Here is a 22,677-nt window from a genome sequence, read left to right as displayed (position 1 = left end):
TTTCCTCAGTCAGTATCAGCATAACACTTTCTTGTAGTAATTGTCTCCAGCAAGGATTTCGAATCATGACATAATGACATTTTGAAATTATATTTTTCTCCAAGGGAAGGGTGAAGCCTTGGAGATCCCTCTTCCTCCTCAGGTTCAGTACCAGAATGAGCACATTGGAAAGAAACATATGGCCCTAGCCTAGATGCATGAAATGATATTAATGATTTTATGGAAGTTTGAAATCAGAAATGATGTTTTAGATGGACCAGACATCACTTGACAAAAACTCCCAAAAAAAGAAATGAGTGCTTATGGCAACGTAAATTTTATGTTTACACCTGCACCAGACTTGTCCTGTGAAGGTATGTAAAATTCTAAGTCTTTTGGGTTACTCCACTATGGGCTTTTCTACCATTTGACATCACTTGCCACCACTAAAAAGATTCTCCGATCAAAAGTGATGGATAAAAAGAACAATAGTATAGATTACTATATAACTAAAGAAAACAAAAATATAAGAGCTAAACTCTTTTACTAGACCTCGAACAATAGCCAATATATTTTAAAAATATTATACCTAAAAATGAATCATATGAAAATGAGTTACTTTTATCCCAAACTAGGATTGACATCAAGAAAATTAAAGAAAGTTGTGTCATTATAATTAATAAAAGCAAAATAATCTTTCAAATTCTTTATTGAACCATTAAATTTGAACTTGACAAAAAAAAGTGCACTAAAAGATATTGTGTTTATTGTTTGTTACAAATTTTTAGACAACATTGAAAAAATTAACTTATTTTATAACATTCATATTACATTATTTTGATTAAGTATAAAAGGAGGTTAGAGAGTGCATCAATTAAATCTTAAAAAAGAGGATGGGCCTAGACCAGGCCGAGCCACAGACGGGCCTAGATTGGGCCGAGCCAAAGAGGGGCCTAGACTGGGCCAAGCCACAAATGGGCATTATCAGACCGGGCCCTCGGCAGGCCAAAGGTTTCAAATCCTAAGTCCAAGCACTACCCAATCTTAGAGCAGGCCAGGCCAAACAAGCCTAATCATCAAGTCGGGCCGAACTTTGACCCCTCAAGCCTTGTGCTACCCACTTCGGGCCATGGCCGTGAGGCAAATGTTGACTCCTAAGTACCTTCTTGGCTTTCCACTAATAATGGACAAAACTATTTCGTCGCAATCATATGAGGCTTCTTTTGTAGCTTTGTATTATTTACACTCTAAAGAGAAAAAAAATAACAAAACCGAACCAACTTAAAGATCAAAACTGTACTCAAACAATCTAGATCTTAATAAATTATAAGAAAATTATTAACATTTACTTTGAATCAAATCCGAAAAAACTTAACAACTGGGAGAATATGACTTGCATAACGATTTCAGAACTCAAAATTCAACTAGAAACCATAAAATCGCATATAAGAGAATAACAAAAATATGTGCAAAAATCCTACAGTGCAACATCGGTCCTAAAATCAACAATCAAAACTTGAATTGAACTAAATTGAAGAAATCACACTCAAACCTAGGTTTCATATATAGAAATCGCACAAGAAAAACAGTGAAAAACAGCTTCATTTGAACGGCTCTATAAAATAAAAATAAAAAAAATTAGATGAGGGCAATTAAAATTGTTGTTGGGCTCTTTTGTCTAACTCGAACCCATCTTGTGGGTTTTTTTCCTCAAAATTTAACCCAGTTGGGCAATATGTGAGATTTTTGACTATCAATTTCATGCAAAATGATGAAAAAGGAATTTCATATATAAAATATAATTAAATAAATGACAAATGATTGATTTTGATTTTTTTTTTCCTCCAATTTAAATGAATAAATTCATAGTATTGATGGTAGAAATTGGTATATGTACACCTGGCAAACAGGTAGTGTTTGCAATATTTGTGTTGTGTTTGTGTCAACCAGTTTTTCTTAACACAACCTATTTCACCCGTTAAAATTTTTTTAAAAAAAAATCAAGAATAAAATAATAAGTATGAAATTAAATGGATGCAAAAGTAAGCTTTGAAGAAAGTGTAGCAGCGTCACACTTAGTTAGCAATATTTATCCACAATTACAATAGTTTTATATCAAAAATTACCAAACTAAGTTAGTTGAGGAGTCCAAAACCGTGGAGATGCTACAATAAGGGTGGATTTGGGTGAGGGGGTTGAATGAGGGAACAATTCAATCCCACTATTCAATCATTAAAAAAGTTTGAGTCCAATATTTTCTCTCTCTTATTGGATAATGGGATTAAACCCCCATTTAGGGGTCGACATTTGGCCCTGAATTTGAGGGTCGAAGTGGTAGTTCGAGGCCTGATGAGCCAAAGCCTAACTCGACCTGATCGTTAGGCCCGCTCGACTCGGCATGTTCTAAGGTTAAGTAGGGCTTGGGCTTAAGTTTTGAAACCTCTATCCCACTCTCAACCCAACCCAATAAGGCCAGGGCATGACCCGAGTAGGCCCGCTCATTGCCTAGTTTTTCCTTTTGTTGCCTTATTTCCATTTTAAACATTTAAGTAAATGTCTTGTCTTTTTACTTTAATTTATTTTTAGACTTTTTATTACAAAACATCCTTGAGGTTCACAAAAATATCATATTACGTCCTTCTTGCCTTTTTGTGTCATTTGTGGTCCTGAAGGTTGATATGCGTGCTCACAAATAGTCCTTTCATCAAAAACTTCGTTAATTTGTTGGTGTAATATATATGTGGAGCCCATATCAAATAATATAGTGCCACATGTATTTAAAATACAATACATATTTTATAAAAACAATTTATATTTTAAAATACAAATTTTCTTTTGAATTTTTTATTTTTCATTTTTATGAATTTTAAAATTTAAATTATTTTTAGAATCTATATTGTATTTTAAATACACATGACACTATATTATTGGATGTGTGGGTTCTCATGTATGCCACATCAACAACTAACGAAGTTTTTGAAGGAACCTGATGGTATGAACTATTTGTAAGCACGTCATTCGGCTTGAAAAATTAAAAAGCTCATAAAACCCGGCCTGAGCCCAACTTGAACCCAAATATTTCGGGGCGAGCTGGCCCAACGACGAACCCTACCCTCATTATAGCATTTCTGCCAAACCGGCCGTCACAATAAAAAAGCCCAGTCCGGATTCATCGGGTTTGATATTGCACAAGCCAAGTTCAACTCAATGCCATTTCTAACTCGGTGTTTAATATACTTGGACGGGTTCGGATTCAACCGTCACGAGCGCGCCGCTCTCAGTCCGAGTCTCTCTTCTCACCCTCTTGCCTCTGTGTTTCTTTGTTGCTAACTCTTTTTTCTGTGTCAACTGAAACCATTTGTTTCTCATAGTCATAGCACAGACCCCATACCAAAACAGCAACCTTGTGAGTATTGTATTTACAGATGCCTTCTTCAAAGGGAAAGAAGCATTCAAAGACACAATCAAGGTTGTCGAATTCTGACAACTTTTCTTCACCTGTGTCACTTGATTTTGAAGCTACTGAAGAGATTCTTGCAAGCTCTCTTGAACTAGCTTCGGTTAAATACCCATCTCTGATTGGGAACTCTGCTTTCATTGGCCGAGTCACTGATGTTCAGGATGACCCCAAAAGCTGTAAAATTTGGCTTTCAGAACCTTCCATGGTTGCCTCTTCCTTCACTCCTGGATCCATTGTGTCGGTAAATTTCCACTTTTTCATGTTGTAAAAAAATATCCAAACTTTGTTTCTTGTTTTGTTGTTGGTTTAACTGTGTCATGTTTTTGCCCTCATTGGATTGATAGGTGTCTCTTCCTCGTTTGAAGAGTAGATTTTCAGATGGATTTCCTCTCAGCTCATTAGCAGATGAATGTGCTAGACGTTTTGGGGTTGATTCTTGTGGGCAGTTAACTAATGATGCAGGGAACTACTTTGCTCTTGCAACTATTTTTCCGTCTTCTAAGGTTTGAATGGCAACTGGGTTACTTTTTTTGCACCCTTTATTTGATATGGCAATTATGACAAATGGTTTTTCTAAGAACCAAAAAAAGGCTCAGCAGATGAATTACTATGCAATAAAACTTAAAACATGTGGCATTAGTGTGCGTCTAAACTCTAAACAGTAAATACGCATTCTCCAGTACTGGGTGACTACTAATATCCCAAAGGATGTTCCATATATGAACTTGTTTTTGTAAAAGGAAGAGGTCCTAACTTCACTTCTTTATTGTTTGAACTGTATTGTTGAATATTGAAATGGCATCCTGTGATCAGATCAAAAAATCTAATTATCGAATTCGTTGTGTGCAATTTGTTATGGAAACCTTTGTTGATTAAATAAATACGTTTTTTTAATTGCCTTGGGCACTTTGGAGTTTGGATTTCTAATGGTTGATTCATTCGAATAAATTATTGCATTACAACATTTGGGTCTGCATTTTCTTTATTTTTAGTCATGTCTTTATCTCAGGTTATAAAGAATGGAGTGCGATTGTCTTCACATCTTTCCAATACAATGGGTTGTCCTCCATCAGGCAGGGTCATATTCATCCACTCTGTACAAAATCAATCCCAAGCTGGTCTTGTATGTGATACAAGAAAAGCACGTAGCACTAAAGTTAATTGCCTCTCAGTATACGACTGCAAGGAGTTAGTTTTGGAGCTTCTTCATTCTAACAATAGATTAATTATGAACAATACCTCTACCAATTTTTCTTATCAAAAATCTTACTGTCATTCTGAAAATGGAATGCTTGCATCCCCTAAGACACCATTGAATCAATCAAAGCTTAGTGTTTCTGATACCAGTCCAGTAACTTCACCACGGCGTGGGGAGTCAGTAGGAAATGTAACCATTCCCAATGAGTCATCTGTTGATTCTTTTGATATTGAAGAGGTTTTAGGGGATGACAGTACAAAAAGACTTCTGCAGACATGTGCTAAAACATGGTTGTATTCTCGCTGTCTACTTATTGGAAATTTTGTGACCATCCCAATGCTTTCACAGCTTTGTTTACTCCAAGTGATTGGTGCTAAAACTTTGTCAAAGAATAATGCTAATCATGATTTGCTAAATGAGGCTTCTGAACTAGTGGGTGGTGAAAATGATGCTTTTCTAGTGAAGCGAGAAACGAAAGTATGTTTTCATTTGTCATCAAACCCAGCATCTGAAACTCTGCAGAGAAGCAATCTGTCTAGTGTGGAATGTAATGATTCTATAGCTGATACAGGAGATAATATTTCAAGATTGGCCGGTCTTTCTAAAGAATTTGAAATTTTGAAGGACATCATAATTTCATCCTCTATGGACATTTTACCAAGGTACGTCATATGAAACATTATTGTTTCTTAATAGTGTAACCGAAATTTGCATGTGATACTAAACTTCGGGCCTACAACTTCTGATTGTGCTACGAATATTCATTTGATGTAAAGGCCATTAACATGTAAGGTATAAGCTGTATGGTTAATTATAAGATTATACTACTAATTACTTAGTGGTGTGCTCCCCCATTCATGAAAAAGATACATTTTTTAAGTTAGATGACTTGTCAATCTAAATGGATTTTTTCAATCACAAATGATGAAATATATAGAATTACCAAATAATAAGGCATTACAATATTGTCTGATGCATACATTAAATGATTTGTCTACAGGAAATACAGCTGATCTTTGGAAAGAAAAAAAAAAATTGTAATTCTTGTCTTCCTGGATCATACCAATTAACGTGTTCACTTGGCGGTGGAAACATATAGTTTTGATGTGTTCATAAGTTGTGGCCATTCTTTTCTTACAGTAATTCATGCATATATGTTTTTTTAATTAGTTTTGGTTTAAAACCTACAAAGGGAGTGCTTCTTCATGGTCCTCCTGGTACGGGAAAGACTTCGTTGGCTCGATTATGTACCCGTGATTCTGGCGTCAATTTTTTCTCTGTCAATGGACCTGAAGTTGTGAGCCAATACCATGGAGAAAGTGAGCAAGCTTTGCATGAAGTTTTTGATTCAGCTAGCCAAGCTGCGCCTTCTGTGGTTAGTTTTCTTCTCTGTGTCAATTTTCTTGCCTTTTATTTGAAGGTTTCATTTTCTGGTTAGAACTTAGATGCATGTGGTGGTAAAGGCAAATATACAATTGTGTACTTCCATTCAACGGGCAATACTGTTTTAATCCTTTTCATGTGCACTATTGATACTGGCCCGGGCCTTTAGTCATTGTGAACCCTGATGTGATTTCTGTAGATAGCTCATTAAAAATCTCAAATAAACATGGCACAGGGTTTCCTAGGAATTTGGAAATTGTCAGAGTTTACAGAAATCTTGAAATTAAGATTGTTAATCCATTGTGTGAAGTAAAAATTCTGGAAACTTATACGTAGGGAATTGACTATGCTGAAAATTGCATTAACTTGGGGTCCTTTTTGTGGGATGTAGTGAAGACTACGCTGATTAATTTTGTATATCCAAACCTAACACCCCCTTGCATACTCTCTAGGTGCAAAATTGCCTAATAAAACTGAATCAAATCCCGCCTTATGCTTTGAAAATATAACTAAATACTGGAAAAGGTGCTGTCCTAGAATTATACCAAAGACCTTACAGCAAACAAGGGCTTGATTTATATAAAAAACTATCATAAAAACTTAACTTTGAGGAAGTTTGATAAAATACGTACTAAAAGGAACTTTTGAATTTACAAGGTTTTAATTAATAAGCAATGTATGCAAGTAAAGGCCCTTTTGGAGGCTTAAAGACAGAACTAAAATGTTAACATTATTAGTCAACACTACAAGGTTAACTTTATAGTTAATACTGCAATGTTAACATTATTAGTTGGCAATAAAATGTTGACAGTTAAACTGTGTCATTTTAAAAGAGTGAATGTATATTTGTGGAACGTGGTTTAATTAATTTGATTATATTACCAAGCTATTGCCTTTGAGAGACTAGTTGATTCAGTATCACACATCTATACTTCATTTTCTCTAATGGATTCTGTCCACAGTTATTCATTGATGAGCTTGATGCTATTGCACCTGCAAGGAAAGATGGAGGTGAAGCCCTATCTGAAAGAATAGTTAGTACACTGTCGAAGTTGATAGATGGGGACGGGGTTAATAGAAATGGAGTACTTGTAATATGTGCTACCAACAGGCTTGATAGCATTGATCCTGCACTCAGACGAACTGGAAGACTTGACAAGGAAATTGAAATAGGTAATATGAAGTTTTTCGTAGTACTTATTTTTTAGTAATATCCAAAACCTTTCAGAGTAGTTTCAGAGTTACACTTGCAAGAAAAAAAAAAAAGGTATCAATCTAATATGTTGGTCCGTTAGAGGTTTGACAAACTGAGGGGAATTGTGGTAGCTGTCATACTTATTAGAGCATCTCCAACCGATGTGTCAAAAGTGCCACATAGACATTTAACGGCTAGAAATAACATCTCACATCACTCCAACCGATGTGTCAAAGCTGATGTGGAATGAAGGCTGGAGGTTGAGATGTTATTTTTGACATCCCAAAAGCAAGATGTCAAATGAATATTTTATTATTTTTAAAGATAGTTGGTTGTTACTTTCATTTATTATTTTCATTTATATATTTTTTTCTTCTTTATCTTAAATGATTTGACTGTTACAATAATTATTTATTTGACATATCGGGTGGAGTGTAAAACTGTGTAAATGTCAAATTGCCACATCAACCATCAAATTTAAATTTGACGTTTGGTATTTGACATCTCCCTTGGAGATGCTCTTATAGGTTGCAGAGATAATAATTAGCCTAGTTTAAAATTTTATTTTATTTTTGTCAGAAGGCTAGTTTAATTTGCATACTCTTTGTTTATTTATTTAGAAACTATTGGTTTTTATTTTATTTTAATGTTTTCATGTCCTTATCTTTGGGGTATTTTGGCTATACATTTGTTGTAAGTGTACTGAGTAATATCCCTGTGTTTCGAAAAGTAATTGAATAAAGATTGTTCCGTTACACTATCAATGTATTTATACTGGTAGGCAGAGCTTGTTTTCCCTTTTCAGATATGTCAATAATATCTTTCTTTTGAAAATTGACATTCAGGTGTGCCATCTCCCAACCAACGTTTGGAGATACTTAATGTTCTTGTCAGTGCCATGGAGCACTCTCTTTCAGATGAACAAGTCCAACATCTTGCCATTGCTACACATGGTTTCGTAGGAGCTGATCTAGCTGCCCTTTGTAACGAGGCAGGCTTCAATTGTCTTAAGCGTTATGTCAAATATAAATACTCTCATGATTATTTGCACCAAACATCTATTTCTCATGAAGGTATTTCTAATGGTCTAATACTATCTGTTTGCTCAAAATATACAACACACGTATCAAGGGGGATTTCTCAGATTCCACATCTTCATCTATCTCACATTTGGATTTGGATTTTTCTTCAGAGATATCTGTGCATGTGAAGGGAACAAATGCAAATGGTGATAATTTCCTGAATGGCATAGAAGAAGAATGTGTCTTACAAGTGGCTTTTGAAGATTTTGAAAAGGCCAGGATGAGAGTGGGGCCCAGTGCCATGCGAGAGGTAGGGTCAATACTTCCATGTTTACAGGCAGTCATTTTTGTTTAGTCTATGTTGTGTACCAAAGTTCCAGTATCCCTAAACTAGTTTAATTAAAGTCAAGGTTCCACTTTCTCTTTATGGACTCATCATACAATGGACAAGCACAGACCAAATGGCCAGCTATTTGAGTCCAGCTGCTCTTACAGAACTACAAGACATTAGGAGTTATTTATTTTTTCTCTCTTTGGATTGACAGTTCCAAGAGAGTGCTTTTCTGAGTTCAAAATGTGAACTTTTCAGTGGTTTGATTATTTAATCATATCATGCGCCATGCTTTGGACTAACCATTTCATGATGATACCAGTGGCCACTGGTATCATAAATTATGTTGCCCTTTAGACTGTCACTTGATAGGAAACTTTTCTATCAGCAGATATGAAGGAATTTTCTCACTGATATAAGTACTCTGACTCTTAATTTGTTGCTTTAAACTTCTAGGTAAAACTTGAGATTCCGAAGGTTAATTGGGAAGATGTTGGTGGTCAAAGGGAGGTCAAAAATCAGTTAATGGAAGCTGTAATATGGCCTCAAAAACACCAGGATGCATTCAAACAGATAGGGATTCGACCCCCAACAGGGGTTCTGATGTTTGGTCCTCCTGGATGCAGCAAAACTCTCATGGCTCGTGCTGTAGCTTCTGAAGCACGGCTGAATTTCCTTGCTGTGAAGGGTCCAGAACTTTTTAGCAAATGGGTTGGTGAATCTGAGAAGGCTGTGAAATCCCTGTTTGCAAAGGCAAGGGCTAATGCCCCAGCAATCATATTCTTTGATGAAATTGACAGTCTTGCTGCTATTCGTGGGAAGGAAAGTGATGGAGTTTCAGTTTCAGATAGGGTTATGAGTGAGCTGCTTGTTGAATTGGATGGTTAGTAACAGTTCTAAATTATTGGATCCACAGTAGCTTTTCTCGTAGTTTATTTTTGTAAGGCTTCTTCTTAAACAATATGTAGGTTCTTTATTAGCCAGGATGCTCACTTAAAGCAATAATTTTTTTTGCTATTGTATCTTTGACTTGATCAATACTGTTAAAATTAGGTTTGCATGCAAGAGTTGATGTCACTGTGATTGCTGCTACAAATAGGCCAGACAAGATCGATGGTGCCCTTCTAAGACCAGGTGCGACATCTCACACGCACACTCTCTCTCTCTCTCTCTCTCTCTCTCTCTCTCTCTCTCTCAACACATACACACTGTACTCATACACATTTTCTGTACTCACCTTCACATTCACCCGTCTCGTGAAAAACAACCGTTTCCCGTAACATGTTAAACACAAGGTGGTTGAGTTTTCTACAAGCTTCTTTCTATATCTCCACAAACTTTTCAAACATTCCTGAGAATATATTTCTTTTGAACAGGACGCTTTGACCGGCTGCTATATGTGGGACCTCCAAATGAGCCCGATCGGGAAGAGATATTTCGTATTCATCTACGCAATATTCCGTGCTGTTCTGATGTCAACATATATGAACTTGCTCATCTTTCAGAAGGCTGCACTGGCGCTGATATATCGTTAATTTGCAAAGAAGCAGCTGTTGCAGCTTTGGAGGTTAGATGGTTCCTAATTTTGTTGCATGAGTGTTTCTTTTCTTAATCTGATTATTTCTTGATTATTTCTTCTATCAGGAGAGCCTTGATGCCTCAGAAGTAAAGATGCAACATTTAAAGACTGCAATTGAACAAGTGAAGCCGACAGAAACTCAGCTTTATCAAGAGCTATCAGAAAAATTTCAGAGACTTGTTAAGTCTAGCACAAACGAGAACTAAGCTATCTGGAGTTCTCGAGTGGATTTCCATAATGGTAAGCCTTTCCTCTCTGTCTTACTCCATATTTTTGAAAACTGCTTGTTATTATGGTGGATATGCTGTAAGTCAATAAATGTACTCTACAACCTATCAGTGTTATACTTATTGCACTTAAGCAACCTGTTAAAGTTGTTTTTGAAATTTTAATCAGCCTGCAATAGGGCTATTCTTGTTGCATGCTTTTGAAGTATTGTGTGATTCTTGATCCTACTAAATGGTCCTGTATACTGTGGTCCACCATAGGAAATGATCTATTTTCAAATTTACCTTTTGTAGATTGTGAGCTATGTATGTAACAAGATAAAAATTCCAGTAATGACAGGTCCTTGGGGAATAAAATCACTCAACCGTATCTGATGTTTAGATTGAAAATACTCATCATTCTGTATCCATTACATCATGATAGAGTGGACTGCAGTACTACTGATACAGAATTAGGTAGTTAGATTGACAGGCCTGTGAGGATTGTTTGAGAAGTTGATTAAAACAATAATTGAAGTTAACCTTTTCAAGTTTTGTTACTTCTAGGTTGTTTAGCCTTCATAGTTTCCTTAAAATTAATTATCAGCCAGTATCAGCACAACACTTTCTTGAAATATGAATATTCGCTCCAATTAAGACATGTCTTGACTTGTATGGAATTGAAAGATCTTTGTCTATATGGAGAACTTGCTGTGTATGTTTACATTATCAATTTAGAGTAAATATATATTTTAACCAGAAATTTAATTCTAGCATCTATTTCCACAGTGCAGTATCTAAAATCAATATCATATGATTTTGTTGACTTGTGATATATGCAGCAAAAGTTTGCTATATATTAAGAGATATTCTCATATACATTTGTAATAAGTGAGTTAGATTTTCAGCAGTGGGATTGTTGAAACACAATTACCAGTAGTAATTGTCTGTAGCTAGGATTTCGAATCATGACATTTTGACGTGATATTTTTCTCAAACGTCGGCAATACTGAAACTGTAAGCGATCTTGAAATTTTCATTCATGGGTTTTGGTGTTTTTATATAGGACTAACCAAATGAACACAAAATCCGGGATGGACAAGTTAGTTTAATGCTAGTCCAAGGTGGAATTGTTGAGAAGTTCTGTTTAGTAAAGAAAGATTGCAGAATTTCACTATTTCACAACTTTGCACACTATAGGAGTCATGTCCATAGATGATGTCTTAGGCCTTGGTGTCTGATGTATGTTTCTCTACATCCAGTATGAACATGAAATTTGGACACGTGAAATGGCTACGATATGTCATGGCATGATCTCGTACAGGTTACAGAAGGCCTTGCAGTTTAGGATTTGCCTAAAATATATGCGCCCTAAAATCTTTCATGTAGATTTTGCTCATCTGTATGTGTACATACATATATCTCTTTATTGTGAAATCAACTGGCTGAATGTTTTTTCTTTACAATGTTGAAGCAGGTATAAAAGCTATGAGAGTTGTTTATGCCTTTTGTCTCTCAGGGGAGGGTGAAGCCTTGGAGATTCCTCTTCCTCCTCAGGTTCAGTACCAGAACCACATTGGAAAAATACATTTAGCCCTAGGCTAGATACATGCAAATGATTATATGATTTTGTGGAAGCTTGAAGTATGGTCACAAAAATTGCTTATTTTTATATTTAAGACTCCTTTCTTCTTTTGGGTCCACCATTCTTGCATCCTATTCTATGGCTGCATGTGTTTGTGTATTAAAACACATGTAGCTCCATCACCATGACATCACTTGACAAAGATTCTCCAAACAATGAAAAATAAAAAATAAAAATAAGAGTGCATAAAAACATATTGATAGGATCACCATATCACAATCTTTTCTACATATGACACAGAAATTATGAAGTGACTGCTTTGTATTTCACTCACATGCACAGTTAGCAAAAGGGTCATCCAACTATGTTTTCCCAAAAGAACATGCATGTTTGCTTATGTACCTTCCTAGCCTAGCCTTGCGCTAATAGTGGGAAAACTATTTCATCGCAATCGTGTGAGGCTTCTTTTGTAGCTTGCTATTATTTACACTCTAACGAGAAAAAGTAGTAGAAAAATAATAACAAAACAAAACAAAAGGGTCATGATCATGAAACAAGATTAGGTATACACGAATCATCAAAATCTATGTCGACCTCAACTCATACTACCAGCCCTAGTGATGGAGGGACGGTTAATGGGGTGAACTGTAAACTTAGACGACCTATATTTGAATTTTCGCAAGTTCTGAAACACACAGAGATCGGTTTCTCTTACAAAAATAACCCATGTCCTCACCTCATAGAAAGGTACTTTTCTATCACACGATTGAGTACGCAACACAATAATAATAAGGAAAATAGAATATAATCATATGGGTTGTTGCAGAAAGGGGTCACTTTCCACAAATCAGATTCCAGATAAGTAACTTAGCCAATCTAGCCACAATTTGTTGACAAGAAAACCTGATCTGTCTCCAAGTAATTAACAACTCAGAGGCGTGGCACTTATTTGACATCATATATAAAATAAAACAACCAGAGGAAGAAGAAATGAGAGATTGATCGCATGATATTACACCTCACCAAACTTCTGAAACATGCATGAAATGGACAAGTCCACACTTCTCGTGCTTGTATTGTTAGTATCCAATAAAATTTGGTTCAAGTTTCAATTATTGTGATCATGACTGCTTTCTAAACTTTGCACTAATCATCATGTGTGTCTATATATTGACAAGAAAATAAAATCAAAAGAAAAAGGGCACCTTTTACTCGAGAATCATGTGAGGAGTGAGAAATGACATGTAATAATATCTACAACAGTAATGAAAGCACAACCATGACATAACTTATCAGTGGCGAAGCCAGGATTTCATGTGTGTGGGGGCCTCTTACAAATTATAAAGAATCAAAAGTTCGAACTCACAATACATACAAAAAATAGTATATATATCACATATGTCAAGAATTATATTGCCTATTGGTTGCAATCATAATTGTCCTTGACAAAGAGATAGACAAATACATTTTAAGCAAGAAAAATTGTAAGAGATAGACAAAGAGCAGCGATTTAGCAAATATCTTTAAAGCTTTTTTCCCCATTAAACCCAATAGAAAGAAAAAATCAAAATTTCACAAACTAAAAAAAACCTTAGGTCCCTTCATGCATTTATATCATATTATCATACATGAAAAAATGTTTTATGTAAAAATATTGACTAAGTATGAAAAATGGTTTTTCAAAAAAATCATTTTCTCAAGATATTTTTTGGCGGCTTTTATTCCTTACACATCAAATAAGAAAACTTGATTTTATGGATTTTAATATAAAGTATTTATTGACTTAATGAGCCATCATTTTTAGCCTAAATCGTATTTTGCACTAAAACCGATTTTTCATATTTTGATTTGGTGGGAATTTGATTTTCTAGTATTTTTATTTGAATCCAAATAGGGGGTACTTCCTTATTTACATTGTAAACTTAAGTAAATGGAGTAATATAAAAATAAATTAAAGTAAAAGGACAAAGACATTTACATTGTGCACCACCAAACTTAAGCAAATGGGCAATGAAGCACCTCATTGTGCCTTAATAGATCCGCCACAACACATGTGGGTACATATCAAAACGTAAAATATTTGAAATAATATACATATAGTAATACATAACAGTATATTACTTTTAAAATATATAAAAACTTGAGTGGGGGCCCGGGACCACACTAGTCCCAGTATAGCTCCGCCCCTGTAACTTATTGGAAGTGATTGTTTTGAAAAAGATTATAAATAGTGATCAAATCTGATTGTGGACTTTTGAATTCAATTATGTGGTTTTTTCTTCTTCTTCTATTGCAATGGCTTTTAAAGTTGTTGAAACACACTTCCCTTCCATATCTTTCCCTTCCATATCTTGCCAAAGAGGACTCAAGGAGATGTATATAGAACTAATGGTTGGGGCACGCTATTTATATTTTGAACACAACCAACACTCATCAAAGTGTGTTTCTAATATGGATAATGGCGACGAGAATTCGAACATATGAACTAAGATGTTAGGTCTTCTTAATTACTTAGGCTGCAAACCCTTGTAGGACACCTAATTTTGAACGAGCGTATCTTCTTTTTTTTTAATAATAAAAATCTTATGGAATGAGTTTTCACTAGTTGACTTACTAGTCCTACTTTGTTGTTATACTCAATGTACTTTTTCTTTTGGTTCACTCTATGGAGACGGTGTGTAAACAAGGCATAATCTCAAAATTTTCTAAGAAAAATAATCTAGACACGATCGATACAAGTAAAGATTTAAGGTTTAGCATCATCTAACACAACCATGAAAGTCAATTACTCCATCTCAATTAACGCAATAAAAAACGTATTGGGTTCATATCAAAGACAAGTAATATAGTTTTGACACGAAAATCTTATAAACTAACATTGAATGAAGAAAATGTCTTCTCTTTTCAGTTTCTTTTCTATTTCTTGATTTTGTTTATACATGAATCCATATTACATTTGATAGCGTTTTCTTTTTAACTTTTTTATTTATTTATAGCAGGCATATAGATTAAGTGGAATCATCTTATTCGAAATTAATGCATGTTTCTTTTAAATGTTAAAAGATGGCTTAAATTCGAATTCCCATTTCCATTCATAAAAAAAAAAAATTGATGTGTGTAACATCATATAATTTATGAACAAACTAAATAATTGTCAAGTCATTTGATACGATGACCCAAGGCGAACGTAAAATAACACAAGAAAATTCCTACCTTTTGAAAAATGATTTTGTTTGTGAGTTTAATAGACTATAGTGTCTCTTATTTAAAGCATATAAATCAAATAGAAATTTATACATATCATATATAAAAAGAGAAAAAAGGTTAGAACCACCTTGGATGTTGTCAATTTTGTATGGTTCATAAAGTTTAAAGCTTGACTACGATTTGGTTTGGACATGATATTTTTGTAAGCTTAGGATACGGATTTAGTTCTTCCCTCTGTTTTCATGTTCTCCCGGAACCCATTAAGAAAAGAGGTTTATTGAAAATGAAGTTTCTGAAGTTTTTAAAAAAAAAAAAAAAAAATGGAAGCATAAATACGAAAAAAAAAAAAAAAAAAAGGGATAAAAAGACAAGAAAGCACGCCCAGTGGGACTCGAACCCACAATCGCTTGATTAGAAGTCAAGCGCCTTATCCATTAGGCCATGGGCGCTGGTTGTTATCTATCGTTTCAGTTTCATACTTAAACGCATGTGTACTACACAATAAATTTTTAGTTTTAGATGATAATACTAATAATAAATGGTAATCATGATCGTCCAAACTGCATGTATAGGCTAGTCATGAATCTTCTCATGATGTCTTTTCAATCATTTTTCAGAATGAAATGTTTTGTGGCAAGACAGCTTTGAGAATATAATATTTTGTGCTTGATCTAAAGATTTTCCTCATCCAATTATTTATGAATTTATGCAAAAACAAACAAGTGGAGCAAAGATAAGGTATCCAGTCGTAGTTTTCTGAAAGGGGAAGGGCGGTGTAGTGGCAGCCTCATTGCAACATGACGACTTTCAATATGTCAACAATCAAGAGAAACGATTCAATGCCATGCATTGGAAAAGTTCTATATTCCTTTTATGCACTCACAAAATGAGCAATGCGTAGGCTTGTTTGAGCTACTAGAATGACATTGATTAGAGCATTATACCCACCAAATCATCCACATCATATGCTGAAATCTTTATGCAAACTGAGCTTTATATCCAATTGATTCAGAGTGAACTACCTGTGGGACAGTCCGCTATGATGAAACAGCTAATTGGGTGGACTATATATCAGCAATGATATAAAATTTCATAGTTATGTGATTATGAATCCCTCCCACTTCCAAGAAGATTTTTAGTGGAAGAAGAGGGGGTCCGGTAATTAATCATATTGCTGACCATATGGCCATCACAGTGGGTTCAACTTCATTCAATTTGAGGAATGGGATGTTACTCTCTCTTGGAAGCTTTTTTTGTTGCTGTCAAAGTTAAAAATGAGAGGGGGTTAATGTCATGGAGGATTCGAACTTGAGCCCACTAGTCTGTAAGTCAATGCCCTTTTTAACTGAGCTAGACCCGTTGGCACTCTATCTTAGATATTGAGTTGGGACAAACTATTCCAACATATTTATGGTGAAAGTTTGACTCTCGTGGCAAATATTTTGAATGAAGAAATTAGGAAAAAAAAGAAAACAACTCATTTTGTAAGGTTTTAAGGTTTATAACTTTAGTAAGTAGAGTATATATATTTTTTTAAAAAATTTATTGGTAATGGTAGATTGTTTTTAAGATTCAATTCTTCAACCTCAACTGTGATCTTTCCATATACCCTCAAACCACATAAGCTATCAATGTTCCCCCAAATATTTCAGTTTGGTGTACCATCACTTTATTCTCATCACCTACCAAATTCACTACCAATCTTTTGATTCAATTGTGGTACACACGTTGTTGATATAATCAGATTCGAACATCATGCATTATATATTTGCATGTTTTTGCAAGAAAAAAAAAATACAAATTTATAAATAAACTCAATTCTAGCATTATAAAAAAACCCAAGCATATTTGAAACACACCCAAAATCAACCCTAAACAACTTTTTGGGTGTGTTTATAAATGGGTTTTGAGTGTGTGTAATGATGGGTTTTGGGTGTGTTTATATGTTTTTGTTTTTTTATAATTTCAACCCCCATTTTGGGTGTTTTAGTGTTAATGTTTTTGCAAAAAAAAAAAACAGTTTTTCATGACACGTTGCCAAAGGACTACATAGAATGCAAGGCACTCTTGATATTCAAGACAGAGGAGCACCGCGGCCGGTCGGTCACCAGACAATGAAGCTCACCGGCCGATCGTCGACTGTCATATAGGCCAATTAATTCGGGGAAATTAATCAACTAATTTATATGATAACTGAATGTAATTGGCTACTATAATCATGGATCTAGCCTTGTGCTTGGAGTAGTCTAGCTTATAAAATATACCTTGGTCATTGTTATTAGTATTACAAATTGAGATATTTCACATAAACTTCGACACCGAGTCTCAATGGATAATATCTTACAAGATGTCAAAAACGTTACAACTTACAATAAAAATCATTAGTAAGCCAAATACATAAGAAAACACAACTAGCCCTTTGGTCTAGGGTTATTTCTTTGTTTAATGTTGAAAGGTATATTGGAATCCCAATTTGCCATTGACTAAAGCAAAATTCAAAACATACGCAGTTTTCCTTTTGTCCTTATACACACGCATATATATATATATATATATATATATATATAAATTAACCTTTTACAACGGGAATTGTTATTAGGGAGATTTACTAATATACTCAATATATGAGCACAAAGTCTATGTATGAAATGGACTTTAGAAACACACCCAAAGTCTATTTACAACATAACAAAAAGGACTTTTAACTTCTTTTAAATTACAAATTGTCATTGATTTATTAAAACAAACCTCATAAAAAAGCCCAAAACACTCAATAGGGCATCAAAGTAATTTAATAATCAAAATTGAATTCAATAGAGTCAGCTGTCATTTTTTAGGTTTGTTTATAGAAATTAAATGGTGTAGGGTTTATTTATATTATTAGACTCCAAAATAGTAATCATGCAATTCTTTCTTCTTCTTTTTTCACTAAGTTTTAAGAGTTCATGATACTATTTCAGAGCGCTAATAAAAAAAAAAGTCAAATAATAAGACAATTTCTTGATTATGGCTAAATAGGACCTAAAATATCTATCAACAACAAACACTAATTAGCCAAAATCACGAAGAACGCCATGTTTGAATTAGATTAACCCACCTAATTAACAAGTAGTTAAAGCATAAAAGACAAAATTATGGAAAATAAGATTCAAGGACAAGAAAGGAGATACAAAGACCCCTCCTTTCTATTTTTATTTTTATTAGTTTTTATTGAAAATAAAAAATTCCCTTAAAATACATAAATAAACCTTTATTTAACTATGTAACTACATAAGCATGCGTTTTATTTATTGTGTAAAATCATCAACTGTGGCATTAAGAATTGACCGATTAACAAGTCCTTGTTATATATTAATGAAAGACTTGGTGAGCTGTGACTATATGGACCTGTTGTTAATAAAGAACAAAAAGAAGAAAAATATCTTTCCTTTTTAGAGTTTGGACAATTTCATGTCATTTTCTTTTGTCCACAAAGAAATATATTTTTCGCACCTAAATTGTCTAAGAATGCCTTGCTGTCCCCCAAAAGTATACTTTGAGATTGACAGATGATCTAGCAGCAACTTGGGGTTTTCAGGTGTCGTGTGTGGTTATGAACGTATCATTGTGACTACTTTTTATTTTATTTTTTATTTTATAACTTCGGATTGTATTTCACTAATCCATACCGTCTATTTTGTAGATACTCATTCAAAGATCATCTCTACAAAAAATCATTTGAATCCGATTTCATTTGACCACTCATTTGAATTATTGAAATTTTAGTACTTTCTTGAAGCAACGTGTTCGTTGATTTTGTAACACACAATTGGATGTCGAAAAGGTTTCCGATTTGTCTAATTTTTTGTAAGGATGATTTATTAATGAAGACCTAAAAAATACATAGTTTGGATTATTTGGAAAAAAATTATAGGGTACCCTAAAGGGCGTCCCGAAATAAAATTATTTGAGGAATCCCTCAATAAAATGAGTATATATATATATATATATAAGATTTTTGTTGTAATTTTCTTTTAAATATAAATTAAGCATGAATCTTAATTCATTCACGCAATGAACTTCTTCAAGAAATCATTCTTTAAACAACAAAATTATTCGAGAAGGCACTATTGGAAAATGACAATAAACCTAAGATTATAATAGTTTAAGATCTTATACTCACAGTGCTAATGCTAAATAATTAAATTGTGTAAACTAAAATGAAGTTGTACCAACCAGTTCTAGTTATATAGTTATAAAACAATTCCATTGGAGCGAGAAGATGTTCTAAGATTGAATTCGTCCTTCCTGTACTTAAAAATATTATAAAATAAAATAAAATAAGTTTCATTACGTGAACACTTGGGCTGAGTCCCTAGCAAATTGTATGTCAACGTGGTGACAATATGCACCCTTAATTTATTTCAGATTCAAATTTTAAATCGTTTGACTTTTTTTCACTAATTTTGTTGATGTGCAGAAATGGTCGAACACTTCTGGACCTAGTTTAGTCATGATGTCACCTTTTGCACTGTGTGCTCTTTGGGCAGGGTGGATAGGCTGCGAAACAAAGAACGAGCAGTGAGTCCTTGGGCATAAGTGAGTTCCTTGGGCATAAATGTGATATTGACTGAAGGCTCTCCGATATTTAAGTTAGTGTCAAGTATGAAGTGAATAGTGATCTGGACATAATAATTGCTAAGTAGCTGAATGTCATAGTTAGGTTACCTCATTTTGGGGACTTGTGTATTTATTTACATATTTTGGGAGATGAGCATCGAGTGAGATTTTGATGTGGGACTATGGGCATTGCTTGAGGAGGAGCCACATGTCCTTGTGAGAAATCTCTAATAAAGCGTGGTCTTTAGCCATGATTGGCAAATTAGGGTGCTGAAGGCTCACAACCTGCCAATGGTAGTTTGTGGGACATAATAGATTACTAGGTTTAGTTGGTTCTTCTTATGGGTCCCTTGTTCCACGTCTCATTCTCTGATTGGCCAGTCAAATATGGTATAAACAAATTTTATACTAATCCCGCTATATTTACATCTTGCTCGAATAACCTTCCAAATGAAACATAAAATAAAAACAAAAACATGAAAAGGAAAACTCAAAGGTCTATATGTACAGAGAACAGGCTCTGTATACATTTTTGGACGGCTTATTCATGGTTAAAAAGCATTAGCGTTCTGTTTGTTCTCCTGGAAACTTCTTTCCATTACAATCCAAATAATATTTCTCCCATATCTTCTGGCCCCACCCCACCCAATAAAAAGTTGCAACATATTCAAATTATTTTGTCGCATGCTTGTCCTCGTAATGCAGAATATGTCACCCGAATCATTTTCAATGTGCACAACGGTACATTTGTAGTTGTATATGATGACAATATATACTTCGAAACCTTCCAACGGTACATTTTCCAATTTGTCTAAATAAGAGTCATCATCTTAGTCCATAATTGCAGGCCAAAAGAAACAAATCAGCAGTAAATACTAGTGCAAATTTTAAAATAAAGTTGAATGGGAAATGAGTGGAAGGAGAAAAGTTTTGTTTAGGCCGGATGCAATGCAGTGTGTCAAACAACTATTTATATAAAGTCGTGAATAGTATGTAAAAGGAATAAATTTTTGTATGTATGATTGTGTACCGACTCAATACACGTAACGTATGAAATTAACTATGAATGGATCTACATATTTGTCAAAACTCGGCACATTTGCAATAAACACATGCACACAAGTCCATGGTAGGGCAGAGAAATGATCGCATTGGTGGTTAATGATAACTATCATGATTATGGCGATGATTGCAGCTAACTAGCAATTATTTATAAGTTAGGGATGAGACTGACTTTTACATATCTGATTTATAAGCTATGTTCACCGTGAAAGAATATGCCTTACATGTGCTAAATCTTCGTTTCAAAAGTTATAATATTCACAACTAATGGAAACTACAAATAAATCAAGTAGAGTATCATTGACGCTGGTGGTCAGAGTAGCCAATTTTCTTCTAAAAGTTTTGTTCAAAAAAAAAAAACTAAATCAAATAATTAATTTTCTGCATCAGAGAAAAATTAAATAAAGAGAAACATAGCTAGCTGGCATCAAATTGTGTGAATTATATTACAGTGACAGTTGTGATGAGTTAGCAACAGTAGCCAAGCAAATTGCAGAATGAATAATATAGGACCATCACCAGTAGTCTTCTAAAGATGAAAAAAAAAAAAGAAAACTGAAAAAAAAAAAAAAAAAACTATCCACACCAATTAAGTCATTTGAATACCCCCACACTACTAGAACCTTCAGAGGTGCTTGGAATTAAGTTTTCTCAGCTGCCAATATCCGATGAGAAAAAACCCCACAAATTAAATTCAACCCCCTCAAGCCCCATTGATGGATACACCCACCCATCCTCCGAGTCATTCACCAATATGAACTCGTTCCTCGACTCGGGCGAGTCGAAACTGCCCTCTATGTTGGGTAACTCCACAATCTCCCCTAGCTCCTCTGATTCTGGACCCTCTGACTGTGACACCAATAATGACGAAGACGAAGAGGAGGAGGAGGAGGATGAGGATGATGACGTGGAAGTTAAATGAACCATGGCTGCCGCTTTAGTCGCGGCAGCCTGAACGTCCTGAGGCTTAAGGGACGCCGGTCGGGGCAACAACTCGGCCAGTTCTGGGAAATTCAGAATGGCCGAGTTGCCCTTAATGCTGAGGGCAGCCACGTCATGCGCACGGGCCGCCATCTCTGGAGTTGAAAATGTGCCGAGCCAGATGCGTGACTTCTTGCGAGGTTCTCGAATTTCTGACACCCATTTGCCCCAACTGCGCATGCGAACTCCTCGGTAAACTGGGTGTTTGCTGCTGCTGCTGCTATCATCGTCTCTCTTTCGTTTGAGTGCTACTTGGTGTTGCTGCTGATGCTGTGAGGAAGCTTTGTGTGTTCTAGTCTTGGTCTTGAGTGAGTTTGAGGGTGAAGTGGGATGAGTTTGCAACAACCTAGATGATGAAGATGGTGAGCTTTGAGATGAGTTGCTGGTGCTTTGAGCTAATTCTGAATTGTTGGGTTCTGCTGCCATTGCTAACCAACTTGAGACCTTAACTACCCAGTTGATGTATAATTGTGTACAAAAAAATGTAGCCCACAATGTATTTGTATTGATGATATACAATTATATATATATAAGAAAAATAAACTGAGAGAGAGAGAGAGAGAGAGAGAGAGAGAGAGAGAGTTTGGAGAGAGCGAATGGGAATTATGAGAAGGGATTGAAATGAGAGTGGGGTTTTGTAGGGAATTGGATGGGGAATGGGGTTACACGCTCCTTCACATTGACCCTTAACCAACCATTGTCAATTTCACTAGCTATAACAATGACAAAAACCCCCTAACAATTTCATTCAAAATATGTTTTTTTTTTCTTCCCTCTTTTACCGTTTCGGGTTTGTAAATCAAGTGTTTAAAAACATTTACCCCTATATCTTCTGAGAAAGAAAGGGCTTAGTAATGCTTCTATTAAAAAACCATAAGAGAAAGAAAATT

General features: G+C 34.8%; 2 protein-coding genes and 1 non-coding gene across 3 annotated transcripts; 1 reads left to right on the top strand and 2 right to left on the bottom strand.

Annotated features, from left to right (window-relative positions):
* The first annotated feature begins 3,238 nt into the window (after positions 1-3,238).
* LOC103327872 (calmodulin-interacting protein 111-like) lies at positions 3,239-12,056 on the top strand. Its single transcript, XM_016793603.2, is given in 12 exon segments — positions 3,239-3,680; positions 3,784-3,942; positions 4,449-5,299; positions 5,808-6,012; positions 6,983-7,193; positions 8,061-8,347; positions 8,350-8,547; positions 9,025-9,451; positions 9,622-9,702; positions 9,945-10,135; positions 10,213-10,387; positions 11,831-12,056. Coding segments are annotated over 11 exon segments (3,027 nt in total). The 5' UTR covers positions 3,239-3,404; the 3' UTR covers positions 10,354-10,387; positions 11,831-12,056.
* Positions 12,057-15,521: 3,465 nt separating this feature from the next.
* TRNAR-UCU (transfer RNA arginine (anticodon UCU)) lies at positions 15,522-15,594 on the bottom strand. Its single transcript has one exon. It is a non-coding gene; the product is annotated as a tRNA-Arg (tRNA).
* A 5,609-nt stretch (positions 15,595-21,203) lies between these two features.
* On the bottom strand, positions 21,204-22,388 carry LOC103327873 (ethylene-responsive transcription factor TINY). Its single transcript, XM_008230241.2, has one exon. It carries the CDS (start codon positions 22,211-22,213, stop codon positions 21,458-21,460), a length of 756 nt encoding a protein of 251 aa, XP_008228463.2. The 5' UTR covers positions 22,214-22,388; the 3' UTR covers positions 21,204-21,457.
* Positions 22,389-22,677: the final 289 nt, after the last annotated feature.

This window comes from Prunus mume, linkage group LG4 (genome assembly GCF_029339155.1).
Source record: "Prunus mume cultivar Tortuosa linkage group LG4, ASM2933915v1, whole genome shotgun sequence".
Lineage (NCBI taxonomy): Eukaryota > Viridiplantae > Streptophyta > Magnoliopsida > Rosales > Rosaceae > Prunus > Prunus mume.
The sequence above is the reverse complement of the archived record's forward strand: the minus strand, read 5'-3'. Positions and strand labels throughout refer to the sequence as shown.

Bases quoted from the DNA above. Each gene is read 5' to 3' on its own strand.
- LOC103327873 (XM_008230241.2), bottom strand. From the start codon at position 22,213: ATGGCAGCAGAACCCAACAATTCAGAATTAGCTCAAAGCACCAGCAAC.